This window comes from Gorilla gorilla, chromosome 12 (genome assembly GCF_029281585.2).
Source record: "Gorilla gorilla gorilla isolate KB3781 chromosome 12, NHGRI_mGorGor1-v2.1_pri, whole genome shotgun sequence".
Lineage (NCBI taxonomy): Eukaryota > Metazoa > Chordata > Mammalia > Primates > Hominidae > Gorilla > Gorilla gorilla.
The window spans coordinates 59,429,155-59,449,302 of record NC_073236.2 but is presented as its reverse complement, the minus strand read 5'-3'; the positions used below and the strand labels follow the sequence as shown (position 1 = coordinate 59,449,302).

At 41.4% G+C, this 20,148-nt stretch overlaps 1 protein-coding gene across 9 annotated transcripts in view; it reads left to right on the top strand.

Moving 5' to 3' along the window:
- Positions 1-20,148, top strand: part of CTNNA2 (catenin alpha 2) — a 1,198,185-nt gene that overhangs the window by 864,444 nt on the left and 313,593 nt on the right. Inside the window, exon 1 of one of the 9 annotated variants that reach the window (XM_055378927.2) lies at positions 8,009-8,062. The exons of the other annotated variants lie outside the window; for them this stretch is intronic. Coding sequence (XP_055234902.1) covers positions 8,012-8,062 — 51 coding nt within the window. The 5' untranslated portion in view covers positions 8,009-8,011. Of the gene's footprint in view, positions 1-8,008; positions 8,063-20,148 lie in introns of those variants that run through there. 9 annotated transcript variants of the gene reach the window in all.

Below are 20,148 nucleotides of genomic sequence, written 5' to 3'. Positions count from 1 at the left end.
CCTGCTTATAGCATTGCCATTTCTCCTTCTATTTGGCCAAATAAGCACATTTTCCCAAAGTGGGGATCTATATTAGAAAAAGCCTTAATGTTTAACCCACCTCTGCTTTTCTCTTCTGACTTCAGCAGCTCTTGTACCTATCTCTAGGATTGAGCCTTCACCTTCTCCGAATTGTGATACAGTCAGCTGCTTGCCTCATAGAGTAATTGGGTGAGGAACAGACCATTTGAATTCACCCCCCGATGATTGCCATGTGGAGAAACCCTTACTTTCATTTCTTGTTAAATATCAAGTGTGGGATGAAGAGAGGCAACCTTAAAAATTTACTTGATTAGACTTAGACTTAATTATTAATATTAGACTAAGAGTGATTAATATCTTGCCACTTTAGCATTATCATTTTTAAAGTAAATCACAGATCTCATAATATTTTACGCTTAAATATTTTATGTATATATTTTGAAAAGCTGTTTTTACATAACCACAATGCTGTCATTGCAGCCTAGCAAATTAATGACATTATTTAATGTTATCTATATATATAGTCCATATTTAGATGTGTCCAATTATTCCTCAATTTTTTTAAAGTTGAATGAGTTTTAATGTGTAACCAAAATATGTCTCCACATTTCATTAGGGTGGTGATGTCTTTAAGCGGGGACAGAGAGGAAGAATAACTCTATTCAGTTAAGCAAATCAGTCCACCATAGTGTGCCAATATTAATGTTTATTCACATAATCAAATATTTACTAAAGTTTTTAAAATATGCTAGATGGCACAGATATTTGGATATAACTTTTTTGACATGATAGGTTCTCTGACATGCCCACCTGTAAAAATGACTGAAAGAAATGATATAAGAAAAGTTAATTATGGATATAACATGGAAGAACTTGATAAACCCTCAAGTAAATATTTAGTGTATAGATTATAATAGAAAGGCCTCCTGGAAAAAAAAGGAAATTGGAGAGGCTTTGGAGGTTTCATTGAGAGGGTTTAGAGATTTTCTATCGTGGGGAGATGGCACTAGGAAAAGGGTATTAAGATCCAGGCTTGACTGGTGGTGAGGATGTTCTGGACGAAGTCTAACTGGTAGGAACAGAAACACTCCCAGTACAGTGTATATTGAACAGAGTACAGATGCTGGGGGAAGCACACATTGAGATGAAGTGAAAGAAGTAGGTTAGAGCCAGTGATTTGTCTTGAATCTGTTATTTCTTTATTGAACAGCATATTTGAAAATAATCTGTGGTGTATGAATTCATAAAATGTATGCAAATGAACTACAACCAGGAAAATTGTGGAATCAATCTTTTTTTTAAAAGCCTACCATGGTGGGCTTAAACAATCTGTCTTTTCTGAGATATCAAAAGTCTGTATATGCTACAACCAGTTAATTGTGGCAAGGTTTAGTTTTTGTGAATGCATGCACGCATGTACTTGTGGGCTCTGATGAATGAGAAATGCTAAATCACCAGTAATGGGAAATGTTAATGTAAATTGAGTTTTTACTGTGACTATGTTTAATCAATGCCTTATTTCTGCTAACATGTTTTGCGAGGCTGGCTCTGGCATGGTAGGTAATCTATACTCTAGGAAAAGCTATAGCCCTTTTGAAGATTCTCTGTATTTTATTTATTTATTTATTTATTTATTTATTTATTTATTTATTTTAAAAAGGTGTATTAGGTTTCAGGGTAGAGTGGTTATTCCTCCTGCTGAGGAAGCAACAACAGAACAAAACATCATTTTAAATGTGGGTGTATTTTTTAAGATGAGGTTTGAGACATTCCTGGTATGTGTAGAATTTCATAGAACTACTTTATCAAAACATTTAGCTCACTTTTTTTCTTTCTAGAGAGCAAATTAATTACCATCTGATAAGCATGCTTAACTTTCTTCTTTCTAGTCTACTACCAGGCTTTTATTAGTTGGAGCCACTAAATCAAACTCAATATACGTCACTGTCAATAAAATGCCCAGTGATTAAAACTAGGTAATACAGTGTCTTCCCTAAGCCCCTCATTTTATGTAGCGTGAAAACAGACCCATGAATGGGTGTAGATGTGCTGAACTGGAGAGAAATTGTGCCTTCCTCAGCTCACTCTGCACGGAGCCACTTCCCTGAAAACCAGTGAACCTATTTACCATTGTCATAGTAACACACAATTCGGGCCCACGTAGACTTAATCCCGAGAGGCAATTGTTCCCTTGCTTGGGCGGCTACGCTCCCCGCGGGGCTGCCTGCCGCCCCCGGGCCCCTGCAGCTCCGGGACGGCGCGCAGCGGCGGAGGCCGCGGGGCCCCAAGCGCCAGCCTGGCCCCGGCGCAGATGCGCTGCCCCGGCCGCAGCCCAGCCGCCGCGTGTGTTGTCATGACGATCGGAAACGCGTGTGTGGGGAGATGGGTGCCAGTGTCGCTTTGTCCATTATCCAAAACCCAGTCGCTTTTGCTGGTTCCTCACTCAGCATGTGAGAGAGATTGTCTTCTCACTCGGTGCCACTCGGGGGCCATACTCCAAAATCAACCACGGCTGCCTCGACATCCAAGACGTTTCGGGCCAGGCGAGGCTGTTTCCCTAACCTGTGCCTTGGGCAAAAGAGAACGCCGCCTTCCCATGCAGTTCCCTTTATAGCCCACCCTTGCCATTCCAGGCATCACTGAAGGGTGTATAATTTGGGAACAGGCAAAAGGGAGAACGGGTATTAACCGGAGAGGAACTCTAGTTCTTGAAGATGAGCCATATTCTTGAAGAGAAGTGCGTGCCCTGTCGTGGTCCCCCAGGTGCCCTGTCTCTGAGGAGTGACCAGGGTCAGTGCTGGCACCGGCTCTGTCACTGCACACTGGTCGGACCTTTCTTCTCTTCTGCTTTTCGTGTAGCTCAGTGGGGTTCCCAAATCACAGCTCATAGCAGCCGCTGGCGAGAGCTTTTGGTTTTGACTTGTTAGACACGGGTTAGAACTCCAAGCTTCTGATGTAATAGGGCTCCGAACAGGCCTGGGAATCTGCGTTTTGATGCGGCCTCCCTAGGTGGTTCTGATATGCATCCAGATGTGAGAATCATCGCCAAGATCTCCTTTCTTTCTTACCCTTCATCTCTAGCTTTTCCTCTTCTCTCTTTCCTCCTTGCTTGCCTGCTGTCTCACAAATACAACTCCTCTTTTATTTTCCCATGTATTTTCCTCCCTCCCCCAACGTTTTAAGCATCTGTTGTGTGTCAGGCACTGTCCTAGATGCTTGGAAGGTTGTGATCTCTGCCTCTATGCAGCATCTGTGGTTTCTTATTGACCTTCTCTCTTGCCAGCTCCTCTTCTCTTTCCCTCCGTACTTTCATCCTCTCATTTTCTTAATCACGTTCTTTGTGTTTCTTCTTTTCTTTCTTTTTCTCCTCCTCCTCCTCCTCCTTCTTTTTCTATTAGTGAATCCATATGTATTTTTAGCACCATGAATATCAGGATTTAAAAGTTTCTAGCATCTGCCTGGGTTTCAAGCCACAAATTCCTCCCATCATAGCTGAGAGGACTCCTAGACCACTAGGGGTGGGTGGAGCAGGATATTCCACCCTCACTCTTTACAAGGAATTTGTCTTTTCTAGAGTTCAGTATGAAAAAACAAGTCAGGTTACTCTCAGCTAACATTAGAGATATTTCAGTTGTCATAATGTTTAATGAGCTCTTTAAGCTTCCCTTAAAGCTGCAGTTAAAGATTGCCCTGCAGTCAAAAGAAAAGCATGTAAAAATGGGGCTTGCATCAAGAGAGAAAAAAACAAATAACCTCTCTGAATTAATCCTCCCCCTACCCCACATTATTCAGGCTGCTGTTTTACACAAAGACACTCTTTTGAGCATGAAAAATATGAATTGTTACAAATTTACCTGTTCTAAAGTTTCAATTAAACCTAAGTGACACATGAATATGAAGACTGTCAGAACCTCTCCAAAGTTAGGTGATTTGCTTTGCTTTGAAGGGGTCGACAAAGGGGCTCTCTTGGATCCTCGTGGGCCGCTGCTCGCAGTGAGGCACTTTCACGACTCTCAGAGTCAAGTCATAGGCGAAGTCAGGACATTCTGCTTCCATGCTGAGCTCATTTCTTCAGCCTTCCTGTGGATTTGAGGTCGAGGGCTGCAATCATCATGACCTCTGATTGTCTCGGGGTTAAGCCCCTTCTTAAACTATTAACTAACTTAAAGATTTCATGTACAACACAATCAGCCAGCAGTTATTTATTAAAAAGCCTTTCATGTAAAAAGGTTTGGAGGACCTAGGAATTGTGAGAAATTTTTAAAAGGTGAGATGTTAATTCTTGGATGTGGGGGAGACTGATTTACATGAAAAGAGAACTAAATTCTTAGCTTCAAGTGATTTCCCAGAATGCTTGGAATAAAATACTCCTTTTTTGGCGTGACCTTGAGACTCCAAATCATCTGGACCTTGACCACCTCCCTCCCCTCATCTTGCTGTTACTATGTCTCTTATTGATTTTATTCCAGACACACTCTTTCCTTTGATCCCCCCCATGCCGGATCTGTTTTATGAATGCCCTTCCTCCCATCTTTGCATAGCCATCTCCTTTTCGTCACTCAAGTTTCAATTTAGAATCACTGCCTCGGAGAACTCTTCCCTGACCACTCCATCTAAAGAAGGCATCAGATCATTATCATAGCACCTGCTTTCATGTTCTGCCATGGCATATATTACTACTGGATATTATGTTCCTATGTATGTATATTTCTCTCGCTTCCCCACTAAAATATAAGCTTCATGAGAACAGGGGTTTCAATGCTTCTGTCCCACCTAGAAGAATGCAAGGCATTAAAAATATTGTTCATTAAATATATGTCAAATGAATAAATGAATGAAAGACTATGTCACTTGCCAAGTGAGGTTTTTCAGACATTGAACACTAGTGTTTCTAGAAGAGGGAAGAATCACTCTAGGCTGAAGGGGACAAGAATTGATTAGAGAGGAGGAGATACCTGACTTGGATACTGTAGATTTGCAGGATTTATAGCTATGGAAAGAAGGATGATGAGTTTCTTTCAGGTAAGGAAGTATTTGGCAATTAAATGATCTAATCCATTTTGGCACCAAACCAGATATTCAGGTATAGGTGCATCCTTTAACCTTAGTTTCCACTTTTGGTCTTGGAGGCGAAACTACTTGCCATTCTAAAGTAGAGGTAAATCTACTTGCCATTCTAAATCTGTGGTTCTTAAAGCTGTTTTTTGTTTTATATTTTTCCTGATCAGAGCATTTTGTTATGTCACTTACCATAACAAAAACAGCATCAGAGAAATCTTGTTTAAATAACTGCCTCTTTCTCTACAATATGAGAAGGGGGAAAACATTTTTTCCCTTCACTGGCAAAGAAGATGGTTATGGCTGATTAATCAGGCCATTAGATACAGTTTTGCTTCATTCAGTAGAAGCCATGATGAGAATTTAGCTTGAATATTCATGTTATAAGTGCTACATGAGTTTGGAATGCTTATAGATTTGCAAAATTTGAGAGCTAAAAAGGACCTTAGAGATCATTGAGATTCTGCAGCCCATCCTCCCTAGCATTTATCATTTTACAGCTTAAAATGCCAGGACCCAGAGTAGTAAAGTGATTGGTTTATGGTTACATTGGTAGCTGGTGGGCAAACAGATTATCAACCCCACCCTTCTGATTCTCCGTCCAGCGGTCTTTTTATTGAACCTTAGTGAGCTTCATGCATTTGGTCATGTTACATAAGCAGAAAGAAAATCTGGAAGCAATGACTAGGCATACTCATAGAAGAAACCCCATCATCATTTTCAAAGTCGCAGTGGTGAAAGTGAGAAATACATATTGAGGGAACTTGCTGGCATTTGAAAGGGAATAAAGCAGTATTTGTCAGCCCTTCTAAGAGTAGGTAGAGTACAAATTAGGGAAAGTGGATGCTATTGTTTTACTACCTCCATATATTTTCTACATTATCCAAAAACTGCCATGCTGAAATAATAACACACTGCTATAATTTGGTATCATTTAACTGGCAGTACACAGTACATGGAGATTTATTATTTTTACTAATGAGTTTAGCTTTGCTGTTGCAAATAGTGTCAAATGTCATTCTTTCCATCCTCCAGCAGATGGCAACTCTAGTCTTCTTGTCATTTTATCTATTTCTATACTTAGAAGATGTTGTCCTCTGCCATCCCTGCCCCCCTTGCCTCTCCCCGAGAAGTTCATCTTTATGTACTGCTCAGGGTGATATGGGTAAGTGGATCCATCCCTCTGCCAATGGAATCAACTCCATTAGCATCTGACTGTGAAGGCCAATCTAAGTGTGCCTAGAAATAACAAAATCACAAATTAGCCAATAGTTCTAATTTTTTTTTTTTAAAGAGAGGGAGAGAAGATAGAGATTCTAAAATAAGATGTACCACAGAAAACTTTCCATTTAAGGAAAAAAAATCTTCAGAAGAAACAAAATGTCAGTTTCTCCAGCTCTAGCTTTAAAGGAAGATGGGTTTGATTAGATTATCTGAGTTAACTGGCTAAAAAAAAGAGCAGTGTCAGATTTCTCATACACTGTGATTTTTGTTCTCTCTGCTGTCTCTTCTCTTCCATCCCTCCTTCCCTTTTACACACTTTCTCTCAGTTGTCAAAAGTACTGTGCCTAGCCCCCTAATTTATTTGCTTTTTAGAAACCTGGTTTCTCTCTCTAGGTGTGTTCCTAAGGCACTACTGCTGATGACATTTATTTTCTCTCCTCCCAGTCTTTGCTCCCACCACTCCCACCCCTTCTCCTACCAGCTAGATCCTCATAACTCCTACAGGATTGCAGAAGTTCAAACACATGCTGTTCTCTGAGTGTAACTCTGAGGGCAGCTGTAAGAAATCAACAGAAAAGAATAGCTGCGACTCTTTTATTAAAGGAAAAGTTAATGATCACAGGCATGAGCAAGTGGATTCTGTCACCAATTCCTCATTGTAAGGCTTCCTACAGATCTGCAAACAGATCTCCTGCCTAGAGGCACTTGCTTGCATCAGGAAGGCCTGAGCAGGGACATGGGACGGACACAGGATGGGAATGGATTTGGTGGTCTGCAAATGCTATGTGGAGGGAACTCTTGCTAACTCATCCTGTTCCAAAGAATCTAACCATCATGTCTTCTTCAAAGTTGAAGAGCTGTTACCTTGATATACCAACAACTAGACAGAGGCTAAAGTGTGGAGCAAGGAAACAGTAACAGTAACATACCTCTTATTTAAGACAAAAAAAAGCAAAGTTGGCTTTAGTGAATATGAGTTTCTTGATTATTACTGTCATCATGTGAAAATGTGAGCTGACGCTGCAAATACAATCCTTGGAAACAACCAGGACGTGTGGAAATCTAAGTATGTTATCATTCACTGACAACCACTAATGAAGACAGGGGAGCTTACTTCAAACCCACAAATAATTAGCACTGACAATAGAAATATAAACAGAGCTTTATTTAATTAATTCCCTAATTGTTCTTTCCTGCTTTACTATCTGCACCCCTGCTTTGACTTTAGATATAACATATGCCCAAGACTTCCTTCTTTCAACTTTGTGATAATCATGTATCCGTTTGCTCAGTGTGGGAAACCATCTGAGCTAGAATTCCTTTCCCTGCTTTATATGTATAAATGTTTTTTTATTTTTTATGTTACTTTCTCTGTTTTCCCACAATTCGGATGCCTGGAAATGTTGACTTATTAACATGGATAGCTTATCTAGCACTCTGTTAGATGTATTTCACAGTTAATATGAAATGAGAAGTGAACAGTTGATAATTCTGGAGTGATGAGGAGAGCTCTCTGGATTCTCCATTCTGTTCTTTATGGCAACAAACTCTTTGTGCCTGTCTCCTCGCTCACCCACATTCTAATCCCAGCAATCAGAGAGCAGATGGACTGCTTTTTTGGGTTTTGTCATTATCTGTCTTTGTCAGGGAAGCATGATCGGTTCCTCATTAAAGGGCCGATAACAACTCCTTCTTTGCTCTGTCCTGAATGAGGAAGCTGCATTGGAACCTTTCATGTGGTGACTTCAAGTTGTGTGAGGTAAAAAGGCATGTTTGTGTGTGGCAGGAAAGTGACTCTCCATAGGGGAATGGCTGGGCTGAGGGGCCAGACTGAGGGACCTACTGAGAGGAAGGACAGTGTAGAGGGGAATAGATTTGGAGCAGTCATCTGGAGCAGCAGGTAGTCCAGAGAGTCAGCCCTAGTGGCTGGAGTGGGTTGGCCCTAATCCTCTTACAGAGACTGTAGACTCTTTCCCCAGTGGCTTTGCTGGTTGTGGGCAGCCTCAGCTCACAAAAGTTGATTACAGCCAGAAGTTAAATCAGAGGCTGCTTAGGAATCTCGCCTGTGAAAAGGGCTAAATGGTGTGTGAATGTATTTGTGCGTGTTGTGTATGTTTGATGACAGTCATGCTTCCATTATTGACAGGATATGTTCTGAGAAATGCGTTTTCATTGTTGGTCGAACATCATAGAATGTACTTATACAAACCTAGATGGTATGTATTTTTTTATTTATATACATTTTTCATATGGAAAACTAAATGTCCCAGCATCATTACGGAATATAAGTCATTTTCGCTACTTGATCTGCAATGCCAATATCAACCATGTGTCAGGTTTCTATATATATGTTCCATTACAGTCTTATGGGATTATTGTCATATATGCAGTCCACCATTGGCCAAAATGCCATTATGGAGTGTCATTATGACTGTACATGTTTATATGTAAGTTTGTACAATGCAGTTGGTATTCCTTTTGATTACTTTGTGTATAATATATACTAAAAATATTTGCAGAAAGTTCCTGAGAATTACACAAACTCTGTTTGCCCCTGTCCGTGTAATGTGAAGCAGGTATCTGCTGACTTCCTTTCAACCTTTATTTGATAGGTATTTGCTGGATCATTTGGGTGAATAACCAGCCTGGTGTTCAGCTCATGGAAAAATATGCAACAAGGAGTTCCTGCTTGGAGAAGTAATGTTTTGTTTGAGGAAACAAGATGTCTGTTATAAACGCTTAGAGAAAATTCTCATGTTATGTAGAAGTAAATGAAACAGTGTGGTAAAGACTGAGAGGAGATGGAGAATGATCCCATTGCACCAGGATGCTCTCATTTTCTCTCTCTTAATGAATGGAAAGGTTGTATAGATTATTTCAGACTTAAAGAATATGTAGTTTTGGTCAAAGAGCAGGCACATGGGAATAAGGAAGTCATCCTGTGGTCACAGAGGATGTAGGGAACAGATTGGCCAGACTGAAACGGAAGGGCTGTGTTAGGATGCGGTGGGAAGTAAGGAGAATCCCTACCTTAACAAGTCAGGACAGGGTGTGCCTCCAAATACATTTGCACTTCCCTCCTGAGAGCTTTTCTTTGTCCTGAATGAGGACGCAACATTGGAACCTTTGATGTGGTGACTTCAAGTTGTGTGAGGTAAAAGGGCATGTTTGTGTGCGGCAGGAAAGTCACTGTCCATAGGGGAATGGCCGAGTATGTATGTTCCCTAGCCACAAGCTTCGGTTTTGTATTTGACTGTACCTGCCTAGATACAGATCCACTCTGGAAACCCGTGGAAACTTTTCAATCTTCTTGTTAAAGCTGAGGATTGATTAGCAAGCATGACCTCCCACCTGTTATAACTGGCTTATGGCTCTTCCGAAGTACCCACTGGCATTTTCAAGGTGCCCTGCACCCCTTCCTGCCATGTTCTTCTATGGAACACTTCCTTCAACTCCTTGAGTCTGGCCCGTTCCTACCAGAACCACAGTAGTTGTCAAACTTCTTCATTTGTTTGGATTTTCCATTCTAAGCCCTTCTTCTGGCCTTTCCCACCAGTGGTCTTACACTAGCAGTTGATTTGCTTGGAATTCATTGTGGAGCTATCTTGTGCCAAGCAAGGTGCCAAAGGTTTTACATATGTTCACTTTCTTAGTCTTCATGATAATCCTTTAAAGTGGATCTACTTAACAGTATCTGCTGAGCATCAATTACATGACAAAGCATTTGGGGATAAAACAGGAAACAATAAAGGCAGAGGCCATGCCCCCAGATAACTTGTACTTAGCTAAGAGACTACTTCTAGTGGGAGAGATTAAGCCCTGAGGAGGTTATAAGATTTGTCCCGGATCTGAAATTTGAATCTAGGTCTTTCTGACCCCAAAGTCATTAATTTCCCAACTGCATCTACTTTTCTCTTTTTTTTTTTTTTTGCAATTGAAATTAATTTAAAATAAATTATTCTTAGCCATTGTTCATTTGAAGGCAAGCTGACAATCAGGCCGTTTAAGCCAGAGTGAGTCTTATGTGACAAATTATCACGTAAAGTAATGAAGTCGTTTCTGGATGCTGTGCTCTGCTCTGGGTGGAGTGTTAAGCCCTTCAGAAGCTGCCTTCCAGGGTCTCCGCAGGTCCAGGGGTCCATTGCCACCAAGAGTCTTGTTGTTCATTATTGCGTTTACTACTATAGCAACGGCTCCACCAGTGTCTTTATTAAAACTTGCTCCGGGCTAGCATTTTCCCCCGGGGTCAGTAACGAGTTTAGAGGAATGGATGTGGAAATGAGATTTGTTCTCACCAGTGGAGTGAATTATGTCTTGTTGGGGCCCCCAGGCTAATATTTCAGATTTGCCACGAGGTACTTCATCAAAAATTCTATTTTGGTTCCAAAAGGACCATGCATGCCTATTAGCAAATTCAGAGCATGCCTTTAAACTGTATGGTTTCTTTTTTTTTTTTTTCCTTCCCCGGCTGCATCCACTAAAGGCTTTCAGAATTAGCAGTTTGTGAGAACAGTCCATTTCCACGGGCCAGTGAATGGTGCAAAGAAGAAGTGCAGCCCTTTTATCTAACAAGGCTGAGTCTGCCACAACTGAGGTGAATCAAAGGCAGAGCAGCCACGAATGCGTCAGCACATTAGGTATTCGTTATCACATCGGGCATGCGGTACCACGCCAGACATACTCATGTGGCAGGATTTGTGTTTGCTGTCTCTCAAATTCTCTTGCCTCCATTTGATTGCCAGGGCTCATTTTAATGCCATCCAAGCATATGGGTTTAAATACTCTCCAGTTCAGCCTGGTGTGTTGACATCTAGTTCAACATTCCAAAGAAACTGATTGCAGAGATAAGTCGATTGGGAAATAGGGTTGCACATCAAAGCACTACCTTTCCAGTAACAGAAATGCTCAGAAGGCCTAGCTTATTGGAGAGGACCATAATTGCTGGTTGTCTTTACAAGTGTTCTCTGTGGTGGGAAATGGGGAGAAAGCATCTCTTGCATGATGCCCACTACGCTCACATCCTCTCTCCCTCCCTTCACTACTTCTGCTATCTCCCAGATAAAGGGTTATATTCCCGAGCAATGATGACCAACTACTTTTCGCTAGCAAAAACCAAAAGGGCAGGGTGATCTCCACCCGATGACAGATAAAAGATGGATTGGCTTGAGAAAAGAGTGAGGGTCCCCACTTTTTCTTCCCAATCCCCATTACATTCACAGCTTTAAGAACTGCTCCCCTCCAGAATCTTGGCTATGATTGTCATAACTTACACCTTGTCTAGATCTGGGAAAAAATAATAAAATGACTCCATTGATGCTACTCCAATCCTTCTGCTTGTTGTGTCAAATTTTCTTTCATTTTGTAAGCTGTGCATTTGGGCAGATGCTATCCTCCACTGGAGGTACCATTCCCATGCAGGAGTAAGGTTTCTGTTGGACAGGAGTCCTCTTGGCAGAACACATTTAATGGAGTGCCTTTTAGTGAGGGTCTCCAGCCTTGGTCTAATTGCTCTATAATGAAACAAGCAGGAATGACACTGTCCTTCTCACTTACATGTCTTAGTTTACTTTTGGAAATTATTGTGTGCATAGAACAGTGTTTCTCCTTAAACAAACAAACTCACTCACTGTTTTTATGACCAGTGTAGAGTTCCAGATACTGTTGAACAGGCATTACTATATTAAGTCCTGTGCACATCATCAGCACTGTAAATTGGCCCTCACCTCCCATGAAGCTGGCAGCCTCTGGATCTTTGGGTTGTCTGTTTTTACTGGCTGTTAATTGTTAATAGATTTTCAGGTGTAGGTCATGCTGTGTAGGCATCAATCCTTAATTTAGGAAGGTCTGCGGCTGTCCACGATTGTGAAAAGGCAAGTGATAAACAAAAACTGGAGAAATCTCAGCGTTCTCACTAAAAATGTCAAGCCCATTAATGCTTCTGGTAGTAAAAGCAAAATTTATTAGTGAGAGAACAAACTTGCCTAATAAAAAAGGAGAGTTAAAGAGGGAAAGCAGAGAAGGAAGGAAGGCCCCAGAAGAAGGCTGAAGAAAGAGAAAACATTTAAGAAATCAAAGCCATTTTAGAAAGATGAGTTAGAGAGCAGGCATGGTATGATCCTAGATATCTTTCTTGTTCTTGAGATAAGAAGAAAAGGAAGGCATTTAGCGTGAGCTTTTAAGTAATTCTGCTTGGAAAAATGTATGATAAGAGGCCTTGCTATCCTCCATCTCAGGGGAATGGATATACCGGTCCAGGGTTCAGTGGCCCTAAAGCCAAATTCAGCTGCTGCCTGTTTTTATAGGGCCTGCAAGATAAGAATGAGTTTATGTCTTCAAATGGCTGGAAATAAACCAAAAGAAGAATAATATTTTGCGACATTTGAAAATTATCTAAAATACAGATTTTAGTATCCGTACACAAAGTTTCATTGGAACACAGCCATACCTATTTGTTTACATATTTTCTATGACTGTCTATTTATTAAAATAGAAGAGCAGATTCCTTGCAACAGAGACTGCAGAGCCTAAAATATTTACTATTAATATCAGCCCTTTACAGGAAAAGTTTTCAGATCCCTGTATTGGTCTATTGACTCAGAGTAACTAGGAGTTAGTTACTAAAGGCTGTCACCTTTCCACCGGTCTGTCTAACCCTTCTTCATCTAGTCTTCCCTTAGCAGAAGGTAATCCCCTTACCTACTTACCCATTTACTCACCTACTTCCAAGAGTTTCCAAGGGCTTATCTCATGGTGGATCCTGCGTTGGGCTTTGTAGGTGATTGAAGAGATGAATTCAATCTGGTGTCTGCTCTAGAGTACTTGTAGTTTGTTTAGAGAGCATGTGAGGAAGAGCAAGCTAAATGATGGAGATAAATAAGAGATATGCATGATCAAAATACTTGGTAGAGTGACACATTCGTATAAGAGGATTTCAGGAATACTGACATGGGATTCTGAATCTCCTTCAGATTCCTTTTACCTGCATAATACCATTGTTCAGTGAGTTGCTCAGACCAGAAAGCCAGCCACCACCTTTTTTTTCTTCTTTTTTCTGGGGGAGGTGGTGGGAGGGATGGAGTCTTGCTGTGTCCCACAGGCAGTAGTGTGATCCCGGCTCCCTGCAATCTCTGCCTCCTGGATTCAACAATTCTCCTGCCTCAGACTCTGAGTGGCTGGGATTGCAGGTGCGCACCATCATGCCCAGCTAATTTTTGTATTTTTACTAGAGACGGGTTTCGCCATGTTGGCCAGTCTGGTCTCAAACTCCTGGCCTCAAGTGATCCGCCTGTCTCAGCCTCCCAAAGTGCTGGGATTATAGGTGCGAGCCACCACACCCGGCCTAGCCACCATCTTTGACACCCAGTCACCTGCTGCCTCTGCTTGCACTGCAGTGCTCCCTGCACAGTGTTGCACGTCAAAGGCACTCTCCAGGGTTATGCTTAGCCCATGTGGCCAATTGTGGCAGCCTTGCCTCTCCAACTCCCTGGACCTTTCTGCTGTCAGAATGAATTATGTCATTTCTTCCTTTTGAAGAGTATCTTTTGAATTGTCAGTTTAGCTCCATTTCTGATGCTTCCTCCCTAATCTAGGCCACTGTTATCTCTGGCCTGGATCTCAGCTAAAGCAATGGATCTTTCTCGTCCACTCTTGCATCTGTTCTGTTTAAAATTCACATATAATCATGCTACTTCTCTGAGTATGATGAGTCTCACTTTTCCCATATTTCTTATGAAAATATCCCAAATCTGGGCATATCTCTTGAGACCTTGAACAATCAGCTTTTGAGACCTCAGAGCCTCATTTGCATGACTCTCCCCTTAATTCCTTTCTTCTGGCCATGTGGCCATCTTACAGTTTCTGTAGGGTGAATATATAATTCATTTTTCAAAAACAAGACACTTGTGAGAATGAAAGGAGGCACTATTAATAATGATGCCATGGCAACAGGCTATAATCAGGACAGTCCCAGGCAAACCAAGATATAAAGTCACCCTACATTTCTCAGACATCCCACACTCTTTCTAACATAGAGTCTTTGAATGTGATTATTTTTACTTATTTGTGATTGCTTTGCCCTTCTTTACCTATCAGTTTTTCTCTGACTTCAGAGGGTGAGTGAAATCCTCTCTTGATACACAATCAGAGCACCTTCACTCCTTCTAATAATTATAATTGAATTGCAACTGATGTAATTGTTTATGTGTCCAACTAGCATGACCAATCCTCTTGGTCTGCCCAGGACTGAAGGAGTTGCAGGGACATGAGATTTTAATGTTAAAACCAGGAAAGTCCCAGATCAGCACGTGAGAATATCATTCCCTCAAAGGCAAGGACCAGATTTGTCTTGTTTCCCACTGTAACCGCAGAACATAGAGTAGTTCCCAATAAGTTATAGGTGCTCAAAAGACTTTAGTTGGTTGAATGAATTAAGAAAGAAAGGAGTACAATGACAGAGAGGTGACTTTCAGATGGGTTAATCAGGGATGCTTTGCATATAAGGTTCCATCTCAGCTTAAAGGATGAGTTACAGTTTCAGTATGAGGTTAGGAAAAGAATATTGTAGACAGGGAGAAAACTTTCATTAGAGCCCGTCCTCTTTTCCCACTACTAAGTGCCACCTGGAAAGGATGTGGAGGGTCTTAACAATGTGATGTAAATGGCTGCTACAGTTGAATGTGTTACCTACTCCAGGAGTAGTTGCATTTTTAATAAAAAATAGAACCTCCAGTCAAATGATCATCTCATAATGGCAGATGTTTTGAACTGGGGATGGAGAATATAGTTTGAGGGTAAGAAAGAGGAGTGAGGAGGGAGGCCTACCTTCAGACTGGCCCCAAATGCCTTATCCTGTAGGTAGCTTCCACTCTGCCTGGGGTCAGACCACAGGGCTGTGGGGTCTGAAAGTACAGCGCAGTGTACAATCACATCAAAATAGCTTGGGTAGAGCACCATGGGACAGCAGTCTAATTGTTTTTTCTCAAATTTTCCAGACCAATTGGTCTGGGAGAGGTTATTCCTGCCTACTGTATTTCTGGCATCAGTACTTGGCACCAGATGAGAAGTTTGCACTGGGAGAGATGACACAATCAGAAAGCCACATTAGAGCTTTCCAATTGGTAAAATGTTGAATAACAGAATTTTCAGTGTTTCCTTTAGACTATATAAATTCCATAAGTGAGAGTTCCCAATTCCTGTGAATTGAAGGCTTCTGACCATTTGATCCATGTTTTTTTTTCTGAAAATAATAGGTTATTAGACACAAAAATGCATTTGAGATTCTTATTTTGTAGCTGGGGAAACCAAGACCCAGAAAAGTTAAGAGTTGACCACATTGTACAGCTTGTTCATGCCACACTGGGACCAGGACTCAACTCTCCCAATTCCAAATGCTGTGTCTCCCCTTCTATACCTGCATTTTATTATGAAAACTTTTTAATATACAGAAAAATTGAAGAAATTGTATAGTGCACACCCATGTACTCATGTCTTAGTTCATTTTTGCTGCAATAACAGACTACCTTAGACTGGCTGACTTAAAAGCAAAAGAAATTTATTTCTCATGATTCTGAAGGCTGGGAAGTCCAAGATTAGGGCTCCAGCATATTCAGTGTCCGGTGAGGGTTCATTCCTCATAGATGGCACCTTCTCACCATATTCTTATAGGGTGAAGGGGGCAAAGCAGCTCTTTGGGGCCCCTTTTATAAGGATACTAATTCTACTCATGAGGGCTCTGAGGCCTCATCTCCAAGTACCCTCACACTGGGGATTGGGTTTTAACATATGAATTTAGGGGGACATGAGCATCCAGATTATAGCAACCTGCCCCCTCAATTTTACAATTACCATTTTGCTATACTTGCTTTATCAGATATCTGTCCATCCTATTTTTGAAGCATTTCAAAGGAATTGCAGACATTACTACATTTCACCGTATGCAGATTATTATCCAAAGTTTGATATTTGCTTATCTTTTTAGGTAAAATTTATACACAATGAATGAGTTTTGACAAATGCTTGCATCTATGCATCTCAAACCCCTATATAGTACTTTGAGTTTTCCATTTTAAAAATTTCAAAACATGCTACATTTTACTTAAACAATCATCTTAAAATTGTTTGCTGTTGAAGATGTACTTGTTTATATAGAAAACATTTTCACAGGAAACAGATTTGTGTAACATTAGACTATAGTTTTAAAAGCAGGTTCCGTAAGGTGCTCTGTTCAAATACTTAAGAAGTGACTCTATGCAAGTTTTAATTCATGCAAGATGAAGTCTCAAAGTCAAGGAAATGCACTCATGTGGGAAAGAAGTGGAGATATTCAAAGGGGATATATGAGGGATACAAAACCTTATAGAAAATTGAGCATTGTTTCCAGCCCATTGCTGACTTGGGCCTCCTCACTCCTCCATCTCCACACTCTGCATCTCAAAAAGGCAAATTACCTGGAAATGTTCAACTGGTGGGGTGTGGGCATAAGAAAATGAGACAAAGCTGGGCACGGTGGCTTACCCCTGCAATCCCAGCACTTTGGGAGGCCGAGGTGGGCAGATCACGAGGTCAGGAGATCGAGACCATCCTGGTTAACATGGTGAAACCCCGTCTCTACTAAAAATACAAAACATTAGCCGGGTGTGGTGACACACACCTGTAGTCCCGGCTACTCTGGAGGCTGAGGCAGGGGAATCGCTTGAACCTGGGAGGCTGAGGTTGCAGTGAGCCAAGATCGTGCCACTGCACTCTAGCCTGGGCAACAGAGCCAGACTCTGTCTCAAAAAAAAACCAACCAAACAAACAAAAAAGTAAACGGGACAAAAAAAAAAAAGTCACAAGCTCTTTTGCTTCTGCTGTAGGAATGCTCTATTTGACTACACTCCCCCCCCACCCCACCCTTTTTTTTCTTTTTTGCTCCTATGGAAACTAATCAGAAAAGCTAGAGCAGTTTTGAGAGGCAGATGCAGAAGAACGATACTCCACACTCCCTTCACAAGCTCCCCTTCCCACACATGCTGCAGGGTGTGTGAGTGCACACACACACATACACACACACACCCCTCTCCTGATTGTACCAAGGAGCCAAAAACAACTGACTTCTCATGGATGAAACTGTGGGTGACTAGTGGTTCAGTACTGGCTTCAGGCATGATGGATTCTCCCTGGGGAATGCTGCACCCAACAACTGGGAGACACTTCAAGCACCTTAACTGCCAATGTTTTATGTCAAAAGGTAGAGACAAGTCATAGGAGGACTTGCTGCAGCCCCTTATAGTAAGCGAATTGACCCCACCATGGGAAGTGGGCTGGTCCAGAGGATAGTAGCAAGCCCAAGGCTGCCAAAGGCCTGCTCCCCAGGTGGCTTCCTAGAGCAGAATGTATGGGCAGCAGTAAAATCAGAAAGGGAATGTAGTTTCCTTTTTTTTTTTTTTTGAGACAGAGTGTCACTCTGTTGCCCAGGCTGGACTGCAGTAGCACAGTTTCAGCTCACTGCAACCTCTGCCTCTCGGGTTCAAGAGATTCTCCTGCCTCAGCCTCCCGAGTAGCTGGGACTACAGGTATGTGCCACCACGCCCGGCTAATTTTTATATTTGTAGTAGAGACAGGGTTTTGCCATGTTGGCCAGGCTGATCTTGAACTCCTGAGCTTAGGTGATCTTCCCGCCTTGGCTTCCCAAAGTGCTGGGATTACTGGCATGAGCCTCTGCACCTGGCCTTTTTTTCTTTTTTCTTTTTTTCACTTCTAAAGCAGAGAATGGGAGGGGAGAAAGGATTAAAAGAGGGAATATTCTGGAAGTCTTTCTGTGGGAACTCCAGAGAACCATTTTGGAGAAAACAGAACATTTCAGTAACAGCTGGGCCTTCAGCCAAAGCAGATGGTCCAAAATGAGGAATGGGAGAGCAGTACAAATAATATCAAGTTGTTGGCTATGGGAGCGCTGTGGGAACAGGCTAACAGTTGGGTTAGGTGGAAGTCCTTCAATGCTGACCCCGCATTTAAAAAGCATACATTTAGGCCTTCTCTTTTGGCATCTGAGCATGGCCGACTCTGGAGAGCTGCCTCCACCACTGACTGGTGAAAAGGTACATCCTTTTCATTTTTGCCAAAGCCAGTCCAAATGCCCTAATAAAAACCTCTAAGTGATTAACATACAGAAGAAAGTGAATGATGCCAACTTACTGCAGTCCTGGTAGTTTTCCTAATGATTTGAGAGAGCTAGGCTTGTGATTAGAATTCCAGTCACCAGGCAGGATAGGGGGACTCTAGAGCTTTTGGATAGGCCAGGAGCAAAAGACATAAAAACAACAAAGGAACAAATTTAAAAATGAAACAGCACATTAAGATGAACAGGAATGCACATTTTCTATCCCTGATTACAATCAGAGCTGGCTATTTTTAGTGTATTTCTGATGAGTCTACTTCACTGTACTTCATACCAGAATGGCACAATGAGTGGTATTTGCTCTCTATTGGCTAGTAGCTGAAAAGATGAATCTCCGTGGAAGTGTGTATATTGGGAGTGCTGAGGCTGACATATGGTAGATTTTTTTTAACATCTACAAAAACAAACCACTTTCACTAATAATATAACGTGTGTGTGTGCACATGTGTGTGTGTGTATCACACCCATCCATTGAGTTTCAATAATCAACTCTCTTTTGCAAGGAATAAAATATGTTATAGCCAGATAGTCATCCCCAAACTATGATTTATAGTTTGAGTTGCATCTAGGTGGTTTATGGCACTGACCTAGAAAGGGTATTAATGAGGTCTATGCCAAAACTTTCAGCAGATAGAATATTTGATTTTTATTAGAGATAGGTTTGGGTTGAGGGGCCATTTTTATAAACTCAATGATAAAAGAAAAAAATAGAATACCATAACCCAACTCTCCAAATACTTTCTATATAAGGTGAATACCCTGACAAATCTTATCCCAGCTATGCAGAGAGAAGTAGAAATACCTCTTCCAGTGCGGATTTAGAAATTGTAGGTACCTCAAGAATATATGTTGCATATTGCTTCTTCAACTAGTCATCCCCTACTGATTAAATACCTACCATGGGTTTGGTGCTACTGGAGACTCAAAAGAAGAGTAAGGCAACCTGTCTTCATGGTGGTCAATGAATTCACCATCTTAATAAAGCCACGAGAGGAAAGTGTAAGAAACAAACCATTTATTAACAGTTAGGACTAGGTATAACCGAAGAAATCAGACAACAGATGACTTTGAGCTAGGGGAGATTATTTGGGTTGGAGTAGCTCAAAGATATTTGATCTTGATGTTTTCTGTAAGCAAGTAACTCCTTTTGTGTGTCTTTGGGGAGTTCATTTCCCAGACATTTTAATCTAAGAATGATGCCTTTACATTGGAACACCACCAACTTATTAATGTAGCTTCTTAACAGTGGTGGCCATTGTGCTTACAAAGTATGTGCAGCTTTTTCATCAAACATCCAAGTAATTGCAGAGAAAATAAATAAGATTTATTTTTCTTCTTTCGACTGACAAGGCTTAATCTGTCTCATGCAATCTTTATCACTTAAAGTCAGGCTACCCCTCTCAGTACTTGCCAGATTCTTCATGGACGTGGATAATAACTATAATCTATGGAGCAGTCCTGCGGTTATGTCAGTACAGCCAGTAATTTGCAAGCCTGGTTCTACAATGGCATCTCTTAGGGGAGGAACTGCCTTGAGCTTGCTCATCTGTCTGAACCCTGTAGAGAAGGATCAGCCAACTGGTAACTTTCAGTGAGATTTCTCATGGCCTTTTGCTGTCTTCAAGTTTGTGGCTTTAAGAGAGGCCTTTGGCAAAGTTTTGATTGCTGTGAATACCCTCTTATAATGG